The sequence below is a fragment of the Melanerpes formicivorus genome, unplaced genomic scaffold (assembly GCF_026170545.1).
Source record: "Melanerpes formicivorus ecotype bairdi unplaced genomic scaffold, bMelFor1.0.p_v2 SCAF_3, whole genome shotgun sequence".
Lineage (NCBI taxonomy): Eukaryota > Metazoa > Chordata > Aves > Piciformes > Picidae > Melanerpes > Melanerpes formicivorus.
Window position 1 is genome coordinate 27,695,613 of NW_027142355.1, and position 15,083 is coordinate 27,710,695.

At 56.5% G+C, this 15,083-nt stretch overlaps 1 protein-coding gene across 10 annotated transcripts in view; it reads left to right on the forward strand.

Annotated features, from left to right (window-relative positions):
* Window positions 1-15,083, forward strand: part of SBF1 (SET binding factor 1) — an 83,682-nt gene that overhangs the window by 30,033 nt on the left and 38,566 nt on the right. For 7 of the 10 annotated variants that reach the window (XM_068169707.1, XM_068169710.1, XM_068169711.1 and 4 more), the window contains exons 3-10: window positions 2,863-3,000; window positions 3,969-4,103; window positions 7,323-7,428; window positions 9,801-9,829; window positions 11,604-11,709; window positions 12,825-12,957; window positions 13,826-13,934; window positions 14,813-14,926. In XM_068169707.1, the coding sequence (XP_068025808.1) occupies window positions 2,863-3,000; window positions 3,969-4,103; window positions 7,323-7,428; window positions 9,801-9,829; window positions 11,604-11,709; window positions 12,825-12,957; window positions 13,826-13,934; window positions 14,813-14,926 (870 nt within the window). Of the gene's footprint in view, window positions 1-2,862; window positions 3,001-3,968; window positions 4,104-7,322; window positions 7,434-9,800; window positions 9,830-11,603; window positions 11,710-12,824; window positions 12,958-13,825; window positions 13,935-14,812; window positions 14,927-15,083 lie in introns of all 10 variants that reach the window. The other 3 variants (XM_068169708.1, XM_068169716.1, XM_068169717.1) reach the window with 1 other exon arrangement.

A 15,083-nucleotide genomic window follows, 5' to 3' on the forward strand; every position in this document is an offset into this window, starting at 1 on the left:
ATGATACTAAAGAAGAGTGGCCTCAGGATGGGGGACAGGAGGACAATCACTGCCCTGCTCCTGCTGGCCACTTCGTTGCTGATCCAGGCCAGGCTGCTGGTGGCCTTCTTGGCCACCTGGGCACTCCCTGGCTCATCTCCAGCTGCTGTCACCAGCCTCCACCAATTCCTTTTCCAGCCACACTGCTCCCAGCCTGGAGCCTTCGTGGGGTTGGTGTGACCTGAAAGCAGGACCTAGAAGTTGGCCTTGGTAATCCTCATCCTATTGGCCTTGACCATTGTGTCTGAGCCTGGTTTGAAAATGTCACTAGGCAGGAGACACCCTGGGAAGGTCCCTCCTAGGAGGACAGCAGAGTCAGGTCTCTGCACACCCGTGGATCGTGAGGTTGGCCATGGAGAGCAGCTGGAAAGCTTCAGGAGGTTGAAGCCAGCTCGGTTTGGAGCTGGGGTTTCTCCAGCCGTGTGGTGTCCTCTCCTTCTGTCCTGCTGCCAACTTATTCTCATCCTTGGTTTTTGCTCAGGCTGCATCTTCAGAATGTGTAAGGTCCACCAGCCCCAGAAGGAGCCAAGTTCTCCTGCTGGTGGCAGCTTCCCCTCAGAGCATTGGGATTTTTCCACCAGCCAGCTGCAGATGGTGAGGAAATGAAGACAAAAAATCCCTTGAGATGTGGAAACCTGGCAGGAGATCCTGTGGCTACCAGCTGGAATTACCCACCAGGCTCTTTGGAAATTCCCCAGGAACCACCAGTAGAACCATGGGGTGGTTGGCACAACCCAGGCTGGTGGTTTCCAGTGGAGCAGTGCCACCTCCTGGGGCACACACAGGTGCCAGAGTCCAGCCCTACCCTACCAGGACCTCACCCTGCTCCTTTCAGGATCACAGTATCACAGTGTCACAGTATTGCTAAGCTTGGAAGAGACCTCGAGGATCACCCAGTCCAACCTATCACCACAGACCTCATGACTAGACCATGGCACCAAGTGCCACGTCCAATCTCCTCTTGAACACCTCCAGGGACGGTGACTCCACCACCTCCCTGGGCAGCACATTCCAATGACGAACGACTCGCTCGGTGAAGAACTTTCTCCTCACCTCGAGTCTAAACCTTCCCTGGCACAGCTTGAGACTGTGTCCTCTTGTTCTGGTGCTGGTTGCCTGGGAGAAGAGACCAACCCCTTCCTGGCTACAACCACCCTTCAGGTAGTTGTAGAGGGCAATGAGGTCACCCCGAGCCTCTTCTTCTCCAGGCTAAACAATCCCAGCTCCCTCAGCCTCTCCTCACAGGGCTGTGCTCAAGGCCTCTCCCCAGCCTTGTTGCCCTTCTCTGGACACATTCAAGTGTCTCGATGTCCTTCTTAAACTGAGGGGCCCAGAACTGGACACAGTACTCAAGGTGTGGCCTAACCAATGCAGAGTACAGGGGCACAATGACCTCCCTGCTCCTGCTGGCCACACTATTCCTAATGCAGGCCAGGATGCCATTGGCCCTCTTGGCCACCTGGGCACACTGCTGGCTCATATTCAGGCAGCTGTAGATCAGTACCCCCAGGTCCCTCTCTGTCTGGGAGCTCTCCAGCCACTCTGACCCCAGCCTGTAGCTCTGCATGGGATTGCCGTGGCCAAAGTGCAGCACTCGGCACTTGGACTTGTTGAATGCCATCCCATTGGACTCTGCCCATCTGTCCAGTCGGTCGAGGTCCCTCTGCAGAGCCTTTCTACCCTCTAATTGACTGACATCTGCTCCTAACTTGGTGTCATCTGCAAACTTGCTGATGACTGACTCAACCCCCTCATCCAGATCATCAGTGAAGATGTTAAAGAGCACAGGGCCCAGCACTGATCCCTGGGGCACACCACTAGTGACTGGCTGCCAGCTGGATGTGGCACCATTCACCACCACTCTCTGGGCTCAGCCTCCAGCCAGTTCCTAACCCAGAAACCCTTCAGCGTGAAGGTTGCCCAGCTGTGGCTTCCTTCCACCTTGAGGGGCTGCAGGAACCTCACAGGGCTTGGTGCCAACTTCTCAAAGATGAGTGCAGGGTGGTAGAGGTGCTCAGCTCGACTCTGGTGTCTTGCCACCCTTCCTTCCAGCTTGGATTTGTCCCTGTGGCGAAGAGAAGGTCTCTGCCCAGTTCCCCACCACTGGAGGGGCTGAAAGCTCTGGCAGTGCTGTCCCCTAGCCCAGGCCTTGGTGAGACATCTGCTCCCCTATGTCCCCTATGGGCAATTCTCCAACCTGGAGCTGCTTCAGACAGCAGGAACTTGGGGCATCACCACCCTAAACCACAACTGGCTGAGCTTGGAGGCACCTCTGGAGGTCTGTACTGAAAGCCCTGCTGGAGCAGATTGTCCCAGGGTTTCACAGAGTGAGAGAACAGTTGGGAGAGACCTCAAGGCTCATAGGAGATGCTCTCTCCTGCCAGGCTCCCTTTTCCAGAAGCTGATAAGCTGGTGGTGGTGTTTGGTGATGGTGGTGGTGCTTGGTGATGTGAATGGGACCTGACTGTGCTGGTGCTTGGTGGTGTGTGGTGGGACCTGATTGTGGTGGTGGGACCTGATTGTGATGGTGCTTGGTGGTGGTGTTTGGTGATGGTGGTGGTGCTTGGTTATGTGAATGGGACCTGATTATGATGATGCTTGGTGGTGTGGTGGTACCTAGTGGTGCTGGTGCCTGCTGTTGGTACCTGCCTGTAGTGGTAGGTGCTGGGGATGCCACTTGGTGCTGGTAGCTGGCGGTGGTAGCACCTGGTGGATTGCTCCCACAGCAGCCATCCCAGCAGGCTGCTGCTGCTGAAGCTCTTGCATGGAGGCAGGGGCAGGTGGAGCTGTCTGACCCCCTCCCCTCCTTGTGCTGTGTTGCAGTTCTGCCAGCCCAGTGGCTGGCAGCTCTTCCCCGAGATGAACCCTCCCAGCTTCTTCGTGGCCGTGCTGACCGACATCAACTCCGAGCGCCACTACTGCGCCTGCTTCACCTTCTGGGAGCCCCTGGACACCACACAGGTACTGCTGCTTGGCTTGGCTTGGCTTGGGAAGGGACTTCCCAGCTTGCATTTGCAGCACTGGTGAGGAGATACCTGCCCACCTTCAGCTTTGGTTGTTGCTTTCTGCTCAGTCTGTGTCTGCCCTGGCCTAAAAGGTTTGGGAGAGGGAAGAGCAGCCTCTGTCACTGGGTGTCAGTAGAGGGGGGTGGAAAGGGATCTCTGAAGCAAATCCAGTCCAAGGCCCCTGCTAAGGAGAACCATGGGACCCAGTGTGGCCACCTCCCAGCAGAGCTGGCCTAGGGCTGGTTCTTCTCCTGGCCACTTTGGTCCCCATCCTTGTCCTCCAGGATGAGCTGTCTGGGGTCTCATAATCCCAGCTTGGAAGGAGCTCAAGGATCATCTGGTCCAAGGTTTCCTGGCCAAAGCCTGCTGTAGACAAGCTGGCCCAGCCCCTGGCCCAGCTGACCCTTGAAAGTGCCCAGTGTTGGTGTCCACCACTTCCCTGGGGAGATCGTTCCAGTGGTGGTTGATTGTCCTTGTGGTGACAAAGGTTCTTTCTGTGTCCAGGTGAAATCTTCTCAGGTGTCCCCATCACCCCTTGACTTTTCCAAGTGACTCCTGGTCCAAAAGGAGTCTCCAGCTTCTTTGGAGCCACCCTTTAGATGTTGGGTCACAGGCAACCCCAGCATGGTGGGGTGAGAAGGGACCTGTGGAGGTGATGCAGTCCCCAGGAGGGTCAGCCACAGCAGGTTGCCCAGGTCCCCAGTGTCCAGGTGGGTTTGGAAGCTCTGCAGAGAAGGAGACTCCCCAGCCTCTCTGGGTAGCCTGCTCCAGGGCTCCACCACCCTCAAAGCCAGTGAGGTTCTCCTGATGGAACCTCCTCAGCAGCTTCCCAGCCTCCACTGGACTCTCTCCAGTAGCTCCCAGTCTCTCCACAGCTGGGGAGCCCTGACCTTTTGGTAACCCTGGGACCTGTTGTCTCCCCAGGCTCAAAGCCACCCCAGGAATGGTGAGGAAGAGGAGGAAGAAGAGGAACCATCATCTCCTGTTCAACCCACACAGCTCTTTGCTCCCAAAAGCTTGGTGCTGGTGTCACGCTTGGACCATGCTGAGGTGTTCAGGGTAAGTCCAGGAGATGCTGGGGCAGGAGGTGCAGGACCTCTGCAAAGGAAGATGTAAAGAGCCTGGAGGTCTCCCCATAGCCTCCTGGAGCTATATGAGGCTATTTCTGCTTGTCCCATCACTTGGGAGAAGACCTGAATGCCCACCTGGTTCTTCTGAGGAGTTGTAGAGAGCCAGGTTTCAGCCTCCTTTTCTCCAGGGTCAACAACCCCAGGTCTCTCAGCTGCTCCTCACAACTTCTCCAGACCCTTCCCCAGCTTTGTTACCCTTTCCTGGACCTGCTCCAGTCCCTCAATGCCCTTCTTGGAGTGAGGGCCCCAAAACTGACTCTGGGATTTCAGGTGTGGCCTCACCCATGCCTGGTCCAGGGGGGACAATCCCTGCCCTGCTCCTGCTGGCCACACCATTACTGACCCAAGCCAGGATTCTGGTGGCCCCTAGTCCTCTTTCCTCAGCACCTTCTGGGTGCATCCAGAAGCTGCAGTGGCTGCCAGGTGGCACTGTGGGAGAGCAGCTTGGCTCAACCCACTCTTGGCAAGGTGCTGAAGCTCCAGGAGCATGATCAGATTCTGCAGGTGGAACTCAGAGTGTTGGTTGCAGAACAGCCACCCAAGGACACAAGCAGCTGGTGGCCTTGACCTGGATTGTTCCTAGGGCAGCAGCAAGGAACAGTCTGTTCCTAGGCACCTTGATCTCCATCATCCTTGCTGCATTGTGTGGCTGGGAGAGGCTTGGGAGGGTGTGGGCTGGCAAGGTGACAGTGTGGCTCCACCTCTGAGGTGTCCTCAGCTCCATTGCAGGGTGGGGCTCCTTCCTGCCAGAGGATTCCCACTGCCTGGTGAAACCACAGAATGGTTTTGGTTGAAGATCAAAGCTCATGGAGTCCAACCCTTACCTCAGCACTGCCAGGACACCACCAAACCATGGCCCTCAGCACCACATCTCCACAGCTTTGAAACCTCACCTGGGATGGGGACTCCAATGCCCTGAGTAACCCTTGACAGCCCTTTCAGTGAAGAACTTGTCCCTCATGTCCAACCTGAACCTCTCCTGGGACAATTTGAGGCCATTTCCTCTTGTGCTGTCACTTAGGAGAAGACCTTGTTGCCCACCTGGCTCCAGCCTCCTTTCAGGGAGCTGTAGAGAGCCAGAAGGTCTTCCCTCAGCCTCCTTTTCTCCAGCCTCAACAGTCCCAGGTCCCTCAGCTGCTCCTTGCAAGTTCTCCAGACCCTTCTTCTCCTTTTCCAGACTCTTCACCACCTTCCCTGACTTGTTTGGTTCCCACCCACACCCTCAGGTCCCTGATCTTCTTGCTCAGTTGCTTCCATTTTCCACCTGGGTGGTTTCTGAAGAACAAGGAGTCCTAAGAGCCCTCCAGCTTTGGTCTTTTGCTCCCTGGCTTCGTTCCCTCTTGGCTGGGACACAAACCCAGAAACGTCACTCTGTGTTCCCAGAAGGTCTCTCAGTGTGGTGGCTCTGCAGCTGCCACTGCCTGCTGCTCATGGCCACCAAAGCTCAGATCATGGCAGGGTATGACCTCCATCACCCTCAAAGACAACAAGCTTCTCCTGATGGAACCTCCTGCATTCCAGTTTGTGCCTGTTGGTCCTCTTGACCACTGTGACGATGGTGAAAGCTCTCTGAAGTTCAAGGTCTGCAGCTGGTTGTCCTCTTGGTCACCACAGTGCTGGTGAGAGGTCTCTGCAGGCCAAGATTTGGAGCTGTTGGGCCACTTGGTCACCACAGTGCTGGTGAGAGGTCTCTGCAGGCCAGGATTTGGAGCTGTTGGTCTTCTTGGTCACCACAGTGCTGGTGAGAGGTCTCTGCAGCCAGGATTTGGAGCTGTTGGTGCTCTTGGTCACCACAGTGCTGGTGAGAGGTCTCTGCAGGCCAGGATTTGGAGCTGTTGGTCTTCTTGGTCACCACAGTGCTGGTGAGAGGTCTCTGCAGGCCAAGATTTGGAGCTGTTGGTGCTCTTGGTCACCACAGTGCTGGTGAGAGGTCTCTGCAGGCCAAGATTTGGAGCTGTTGGGCCACTTGGTCACCACAGTGCTGGTGAGAGGTCTCTGCAGGCCAAGATTTGGAGCTGTTGGTCTTCTTGGTCACCACAGTGCTGGTGAGAGGTCTCTGCAGGCCAGGATTTGGAGCTGTTGGGCCACTTGGTCACCACAGTGCTGGTGAGAGGTCTCTGCAGGCCAGGATTTGGAGCTGTTGGTGCTCTTGGTCACCACAGTGCTGGTGAGAGGTCTCTGCAGCCAGGATTTGGAGCTGTTGGTGCTCTTGGTCACCACAGTGCTGGTGAGAGGTCTCTGCAGGCCAGGTTTTGGAACTATTGGGCCACTTGGTCACCACAGTGCTGGTGAGAGGTCTCTGCAGGCCAAGATTTGGAGCTGTTGGTGCTCTTGGTCACCACAGTGCTGGTGAGAGGTCTCTGCAGGCCAGGTTTTGGAACTATTGGGCCACTTGGTCCCCACGTTGCTCCAGGAGCCTTCACCACATGCAGGAGCATGACCTTGCTCTTCACCCAGTTGGTCCAGCTTGGGGTGGACCTGCAACCCTGTCTCCAAAGCCCCCTTGCTGGTGTTTTCTCCTCACTGGCTGTGGGGAAATGCTTTGAGGTTAAAAAAAACCACCCAGAAGGTTCTTTGAGGAGAAATCCTTCAAGTTCTCGAATCTTCTGTGAGCTGTGGCCATGTGAGCACTGTCCCCACAAGCTCCTCCATGGTGGAGCTGAGATGGCTTCCCAAGGCAGATCAAGACCTGGAGATGTTCCTTGGCCAGCTCTTGGTGAAAAAGTGGTTCTCCTGGAGTGGAGTTTTTGAGAAGCTTGCTGCACACCTGCATCTTGGGGAGATGCTGGAGAGGTCCAGCTGTCCTCAGTCACCTCTGAAGAGGGGCTTTTGAACCTTCTCCAGGCTGCTCCTGCTGAGCTCCAGCCCAGGGGCCATGTGTGGCAGGATCAGTGGTGGGGTGAGGAGGTGCTGCTGGCTGGAAGCAAGGTGAGCAAGGATGAAGGTCCCATCCCTGCCTCTCAGGACTTTGTGTGAGAGGTCTGAGGGAGACCTCAAGCATGCACCCAGGAGCTGGTTGTCACAGGGAGTGCTTCTGGCTGCAGAGAAGCTCCTGTTGCTCCTCCATGTGATGTTCTCCGAACTGGAGCCTCCTAAGCTTGCTCCTTTCTGCCCTGGTTCTCAGTTGGTGCCCTCTTGTCCTCTCCAGAACAGCCTGGGCTTGATCTACACCATCTATGTGGACGGGATGAGCGTGGCCTTGGAGAGCATTGTGGGCAACCTCCTGACCTGCACCATCCCCATCACTGGAGGAGCTCAGGTGGGTCCCAGCCCCTTTCCTCCTTCCTCCCTATGCTCCTGTCTCCTCAGCAGATCCACCAGGAGCAGGGTGGACTTTTCCTCCTGCTTCCTCACAGCTCCACGAGGAGCGGGGTGGACTTTTGGAGCTCCACCTTCCTCCTGCTTCCTCACAGTTCCACCAGAAGCAGGTTGGACATTTTTTCCTGCCTTTTCAGGAGCTCCACCAAGAGCAGGTTGGACTTTTCCTCCTGCTTCTTCAGCAGGGCACCAGAAGCAGGGTGGACTTTTGTTCCACTGGATCCTCTGCTGAGATGACCTGCATGAGACTGGTTGGTCTGATGGGCAGGGTCTGGTTGGTGGAGCTGCCAACTGAGGGCCTACTGCCACACAGAGCTGCTGGCAAGGTGCAGGTGGCACCTTCTCAAGTGCTTCAGAGCAGAACCCTCTGTGGCTTGGAGCTGCTCAGCCCTTGGATGAGCTGAGATCTTGCTGCTTTGCTTGGCTGTGGCTTGCCAGACAGAGTGGTCTTGGCCCCTTGGCCCTTCAAGGAGGGACTTCGGGGTGGCTTGGCCACCAGTTGCTTTCTGTGGCCACCACCCATGGAACTGTGCAAACAGTTGCCATGGTCTCTTGGTCATTGCTGTCTTGAGGAGGTCTTGTTGCTCCACTCAACCCTATCTGGAGAGCTGCTCCACAGCCAAGTGGCCATGGGGACAAGGCAGCTCTTGGGCTCTTGGCCAAACAAGGCCCAGATGAGGCTTGGGGCTCGGTGTTTGCCAGATGAGCAGCTTGGAGCTCTCCTCAACCCCCTGCCTTGGCTGGCTGCTCTGATGGACAGGGCTGAGGAGCAACAGCCTTGCTCATACCCAGAGCTGAAGCCATCAAAGATGACCCTCCTGGTCCCCTCTGCCCAGGGCCACGTGTTCCTCCAGCAGAGCTTCTCCTGCTCCAGGAGGTCCCAGCTGGGCTCCATCTGGCTCATGTTTGCAGCAGATGGGTAAGGAAGGGTTGATTGAAGCTGACCTGGAGATGACAGAAGAGGGGGGTGAGCCCAGCTGGACCTTCTGGCAGGAGGGGTTTGGAGGTAGCAGCCCTGGAGCTCTTCTACCATGGCAACTCCTGGAAGGTAGCCATGGACATGGAGTGGTCTCCTGCAGTGGCTTCAGCTTCAGCTGAGCCCCATGTCCCCCAGCCAGAAGCTGCTGAGCTCCCTCAGACCCAAGCAGAGGAACCTTGGTGAGCCTGGGACAGCCCTGCAGGTCCCTGCTGACAGGAGAATCATGGATGGGTTGGGTTGGAAAGGACCTTCAAAGGTCACCTAGTCCAGCTCCCCTGCAGCCAGCAGGGACACCTGCAACTAGAGCAGGTTGCTCAGAGCCCCACACAACCTGACCTGGAATGGTTGCAGGGATAAGGCATCTCCCACCTCTCTGGGTGACCTGGGCCAGGGTCTCACTACTCTCAGGGTGAAGAACATCTCCCTTTTCTTCTAAATGTCCCTCTTTTGGTTCAAACCATCACCCCTTGTCCTGTCCCAGCAGCCTCTGCTCAAAAGTCTGCCCTCTGCTTGCTTCTAAGTCCTGAAAGGCCACCAGAAAGTCTCCCTGGAGCCTTCTCTTCTCCAGGCTGAAGAACCCCAACTCTCAGCCTGTCCTCACCCAGAGGTGTGCTCCAGCTCTCCAGTGGAGAAGGACTCTCCCACCACTGCACCTCCAAGCCCCAGGGGGAGGCTGCTGCCTTCAACCCATGCATCTGTGGAGGCCTCTTGGGTGGCTGCTTTCTGCTGGTGGCCCTTGGGCTGCCTTCCTGGCCCACCATAGGTGGGCTTGGTGCTCCCTTCAGTGCTGCAGAGCCTGGGAGTGGTGCTTGCAGGAGAGGGCTGGGTGCCAGCCACGCCTGAGTCCTCCAGTGGAAAAGGCAAGCTGCTGCCCACACCCTGCCCATGCCAGGCCTCCCAGATCTGCTCTGGGTGAGGGCCACAATGGTTCTGCAGAATCTGACTGGATCCAGCCACCTCCATCTGGTTCCTGCGTGGTGGTGACCTCTGGAGTCCCTGTGGCTCACCAAGCAGAGCTTTTTGGCACCGTCACCACCACCTCCCAGCTCCTGCAGGACTGATCTGGGCTGTGGGAACCTGTGGTGTGCTCCAGGGAGGACAATATTGGTGGCACCTCCCTTCCTCGGCTTTCCTCCTCCTCCTGCTGTGTCCCAGCGCCTTCTCCAGGGCCTGTAGCCGTTGCTTGTGCTCCGTGTGTGTGTTGGGTGGCTCGTCCTCACCGTGAGCTCTGTTGCCTCTTTGGTCTTGGTTGGTGTCCCCCCCATGTCTTCATTGTCCTGCTGTCCTGGTGTCCTTCTAACTGACCGTGCTGTCTCTGTCTGTCTCCACCTCAGCCTGACCTGGAGGACGAAGCAGCGGTATGCAAACCTCTCCTCTCCTCAACATGGGGTGGTTCCTCCTCACCTTCTCCCTCTAATTCTTCTCCAGGGGGTCACAGGTGGTGGCCTGGGGCAGGGCCACCCTTGGAGGGGTGTGTGTGGCACTGGTAGGCAGCAGGGAGTCAGGGAACCATGGAATGAAAGAGTGGCTTAGGTTGGGAAGGGCCTTGAAGGTCATAGGAGCATCAAGGTTGGAAAAGACCTCAAGGGCCATGGAGTCCAACCATCAATGCAAGGCCACCATGCCCACCAAACCATGACCCTCAGCACCACATCTCCATGGCTTTCAAACCCCTTCAGGGATGGGGACTCCACCACTGCCCTGGGCAGCCTGGGCCAGGCCAGGCCAACCTTCAAGGGGCAGAAATTATTCCTCATGTCCAGCCTGAACCTCCCCTGAGGCAGCTTGAGGTCAGGACCATGCATGTGAGTGTTTGTTCCAGCAAGAGCTTTTTGTCCCAGCTGTGAGAAGCTCTTCTAGAATCATAGGACAGAATCCTGGAATCATTTAGGTTGGAGAAGACCTTGAAGACCACTGACTCCAACCTTTAACTCAGCACTGCAAGGGCACCACCAAACTGTGGCCTTCAGCACCATATCTCTGTGGCTTTGAAACACCTCCAGGGAGGGGGTCTCCAGGGAATATTTACCTGGCTCTAGAATGGAGGTTCCATGCTTGTGCTGGTGAAAATATGGTGGCCTGGTCTGGAAGACCAGGTCAGGGATGCTGACTGATGGCATGCAGAAGCAGTTTTCCATAGAATGATGGAATGGTTTGGGTTGAAGGGACCTTTCAAGGTCACCCAGTCCAACCCCCCTGCAGTCAGCAGGGACATCTGCAACTAGAGCAGGTTGCTCAGAGCCCCAAACAACCTGACCTGGGATGGTCCAGGGATGGGACATTCCTGGTCCTGTTGGCATGGCTTGGGCTCCTGGACTGAGTTGAGGAGGTGGGTTGATGGTGAGAGCACTGGTGCAGAGCTGAGGGTCCCCTGGAGACATGGAGAAGGAGGAGAGAGTGGTTCATAATCTGGATCAGCCATCTGGTTCTGCTCCAACCCTTGTGGCCTACAGGAGTGTGGGGACCTGTGGGGTTCTCTGTGCCAGTGGGAGCAAGCTTAGGTCTTGGAGAAGACCTGAGGCTGTGGCCAGCATGTCCATCCCCAGCCCTTCCACCAGAAGCCATCAGAGTGCTGCTGCTTTGGCACATTGTCCTGCAGGAGGGGCTGCAGAGCACCTGCTGGAGATGGCACCATTGAGATGTTCCCTTCTGGTGCCAGGTCCTGGAGAGCCCTTGTGTGCAGGTCTTGAGATCCACAGCCACCTTCTGCCAGTTGTTGAGGAGTTGGTTGTGCTGGCTGGACCTGCTGGAAGGTCTCCTTCCCCCTTGTAGCCCATGATGGCAGCCAAGCACTTGGTGGGTGTTGCTGCAAGGTCCTTGATGGCACCAGGGTTATGCTGAGGTCACAGCCACCTTCTGCCTGATTTTGAGGAGTTGGTTGTGCTGGCTGGAAGGTCTCCTTCCCCCTTGTGGCTGCAAGGTCTCACCCATGGTGGGTGTTGCTGCAAGGTCTTCTTCTTGGCTTCTGGTATCCCTATGAACACCTCAAACAGTTCCTTGACGGTACCAGGTTGTGTTGAAGTCACAACCACCCGAATGTGGTGGGATTTGGGTGGCCACCAGGTTGTCCTGTGTGCTTGTGTTGATGCCTTCCTTGGTGGCCAGCTGGTGAGGAGATGTTTTCTCTTGCAGAGGACCATCTGCCTAGGAGCAGGGGACAGGCAGGTCATCCAGACCCCCATCAATGACTCGCTGCCTGTCAGTAGCTGCAGCGTGGCCCTGCTCTTCCGACAGCTCGGTGAGACCTCCTCACACCTCCTTCTCCCCACACCTCCTGTACCAGATCCAGCTGGACAAGTTCTGTGTGGACTTTCCTCCATGTCCCTTCCCACCACTTTCCTCAAGCTTGGCTTGATTGGCTCAGGGCTCTCTGCCAGCTGCAGCCACCTGAGAGCAAGCCCTCCCCAGCTCCACATTGTCCCAGGAGGGCAGGAGCCTGGCAGCTTGCCCCAGCTTGGCTGCAGAAGTGTGGACGCATCTCCTGAGGAGCAGCCTGGGTGGGAGAAGCTGTGCCCAGAGGGGCTGCCTCTGCTTGAGGGGCACCAGAAGTTCACCAGAGCTGCTGAGGGTCTCCCAGCAGAGGGGCTTCCTTGGGGGACCAGGCATCTGGGTGACCCCAAAGTGGCTTTTTGGGAGGATGTTGAACACTGTTGTGCAGAATCCTGGCATGGTGGGGTGGGAAGGGACCTCTGGAGATCATCCAGACCACAGCAAGGATATCCACAACAGCTTGCCCAGGTTCCCAATGTCCAGGTGGGTTTGGAAGCTCTGCAGAGAAGGAGACTCCACAATCTCTCTGGGTAGCCTGCTCCCTACCTCCGCTACCCTCAAAGCCAAGATGTTTCTCCTCATGATCAGATGGTGAGAAGGTCTTCCCTAAGCTGCCTTCTCTCCAAGCTGAACAAACCCACTTCTCTCAGCCTTGGATCCCAACCCTTGGGTCATCCTTGTGGCCCTTTTCTGGTCCTTCTCCAGCCTTGTCCACATCTTTGGCTGCTGGAACCCTTGCTGGAAGAGTCCCAAAGCCAAACAGTTTCTCCTGGTGGAACCTCCTAGCTTCCAGTTTATGTCAATAGCCCCTTGACCTGTCCCTGGCCACCACTGACAAGAGTTGAGCCCCATCTTCACGACCTCCACCCTTTAACTGTTGCTGAGCACTGATCAGATCCCCTCTCAGGCTGCTCTTCTCCAGGCTCAACAGCCCCAGGTCCCTCACAGAGATTCTCCAGTCCCACCAACATCTTTCCAAATGTGGAGATAGGGCCTGGGAACCCAGCTGGGCTGGGATTGAGTGATCTCTCTGATGGGGTGGCAAGAGGGGAAGCTTCCTTCCTGAGGTCTGTGTCTCCCCAGGCATCACCAACGTGCTGTACCTCTTCTGCGCGGCGCTGACAGAGCACAAGATCCTCTTCCTCTCTAGCAGCTACCAGCGGCTGACCGATGCCTGCCGTGCTCTCCTGGCCCTGATGTTCCCCCTCAAGTACAGGTGAGGGAACATCTCCAGAACCTCAGACCCCCCCCTAAAAGTCACTCAGAACCTCCTGGTTTGGTTGCTGGTCCAACTGGAAGGTCACTGGATTAGGTGCTGAAGGCAAAGGGGGAGGTGGCCCACAGGTGTTGGTTCTGCTGGGAGAACCTTTCTTGGGTTGGAGGAGACCTTAAAGATCATCTGGTCCAACCTCCTACATGAGCAGGGACATCTGCAACTGGAGCAGGTTGCTCAGACTCCAACCAACCTGGCTTTGAACCTTCCCTGAAGCATGGAATCACAGAGGAGGTTTTGTTGGAGAAGACCTGTAGGCTTCTGGAGTCTAACCCTTACCCCAGCACTGCCAGGGCACCACCAAACTGAGCACCACATCTCCACAGCTTTATACCCTGCCAGAGATGAGGACTCAGCCACTGCCCTGGGCAGCCTGAGCCAGGAATTTACAGCCCTCAAGTGGTAGAAATTGTTCCTCATGTCCAACCTGAACCTCCCCTGCAGCAACTTGAGGCTGTTTCTTCTTGTCTGTCACTGGGAAGAAGACCTTGCTGCCCACCTGGCTCCAAGCTCCTTTCAGGGAGTTGTGGAGAGCCGGAAGGTCTCCTCTCAGCCTACTTTTCTCCAGGTTCAACACCCAGAGGTCCCTCAGCTGCTCCTCACAAGTTCTCCAGACCCTTCCCCAGCTTTGTTGCCCATGTTCAATGTCCACAAGCCCTCAGACACCTTGCAGAGCTGTAGGACATGCAGCGTCTGAAAGGTTGAGAGGGTCAGGAGGAAGCTGCCTTGCTGGAGGCATGGTCAGCCCAGCAGCTCTGGAGCTGGGAGCTGGGCTCCACTGGCTACAGTGATGCTCTTCTCTTGGTTGCAGCTTCACCTACGTGCCCATCTTGCCTGCACAGCTCCTGGAGGTCCTGAGCACTCCAACACCTTTCATCATTGGGGTCCACTCCATCTTCCAGTCGGAGACCCAAGAGCTGGTGAGACACTGTGAAGCCCATCCCATGGGCCAGGGAAGGAGGGACAGAGGCTTCTCACAGAATGTGGAATGGGTTGGATTGGAAATGACCTTGAAGATCATCTAGTTCTGATCTCCTGCTGTGGCCAAGGATACCTTCCACTAGACCAGGTTGCTCAAGGCTTTGTCCAGCCTGGCCTTGACACCTCCAGCGAGGGGACAGAGGGTTCAGAGAGCAGTAAAGCCTGTCCTGGAAGTACCCATGGCAGGTGTCTGCTGAGCAAGGCTGTGTTCTGCTCTTGCTCGGTTGGCCTGCCTCTGCCATCTTAATGGTAGGGAGTGGTGGGATCCCTTGAGAGCTTCTGTGTTGTGAAGTGCTTGGGTATGGTGGCAGTGGGCAAGAGGAAATAACTGCTAAGGGCAAGAGTGCTCCTGGAAGATTCCAGAATCCCAGCATGGTGGGGTGGGAAAGGACCTCTGGAGATGATCCAGTCCAATCCCCCCTGATCCAGCAGGGTTACCCACAGCAGCTTGCCCAGGATCAACAGCCAGGTGGGTTGGAAGCTCTCCCGAGAAGGAGACTGCACAACCTCTCTGGGCAGCCTGCTCCAGGGCTCCACCACCCTCACAGCCAACAAACTGCTCCTGATGGAACCTCCTGGGCTGCATTTTGTGTCCATTGTCCCTGGCCAGCACAGAAGAGTTGAGCCCCATCTTCATGACCTTCACCCTCTAGCTCTTGCTGAGCATGGAGAACATCCCTTCTCAGGCTGCTCTTCTCTAGGCTCAACAGAGGACACAGCCACCATTCCCAAGCTCTCCTCTCCTGAGCCCCCTGACAGGTGCTGGGGAGGTGTTGGGTGGCTTGGCCTTGTCTCATGCCTGCCCTGCCCCTTCCAGCTGGATGTGGTCATCGCAGACCTGGATGGTGGGACTGTCAATGTCCCTGAGTGTGTCCACATCTCTCTGCTGCCTGAACCTCTGCTCCAGCAGACCCGGGAAGCCCTCTCCATGGTGAGTGCCTCAACTTTCTCCTTCTCTGCAGGGTGTGGACACCTTGGGAATACCCCAGGTTGTTCAGGAAAGGTGGGAAAGGAGCAGCAGGTCCATAGCTCAGAGTCATCTTGTAAGCTCACTGAAAGGGTTTGGTTAGAGGAGACTTTTAAGTTCA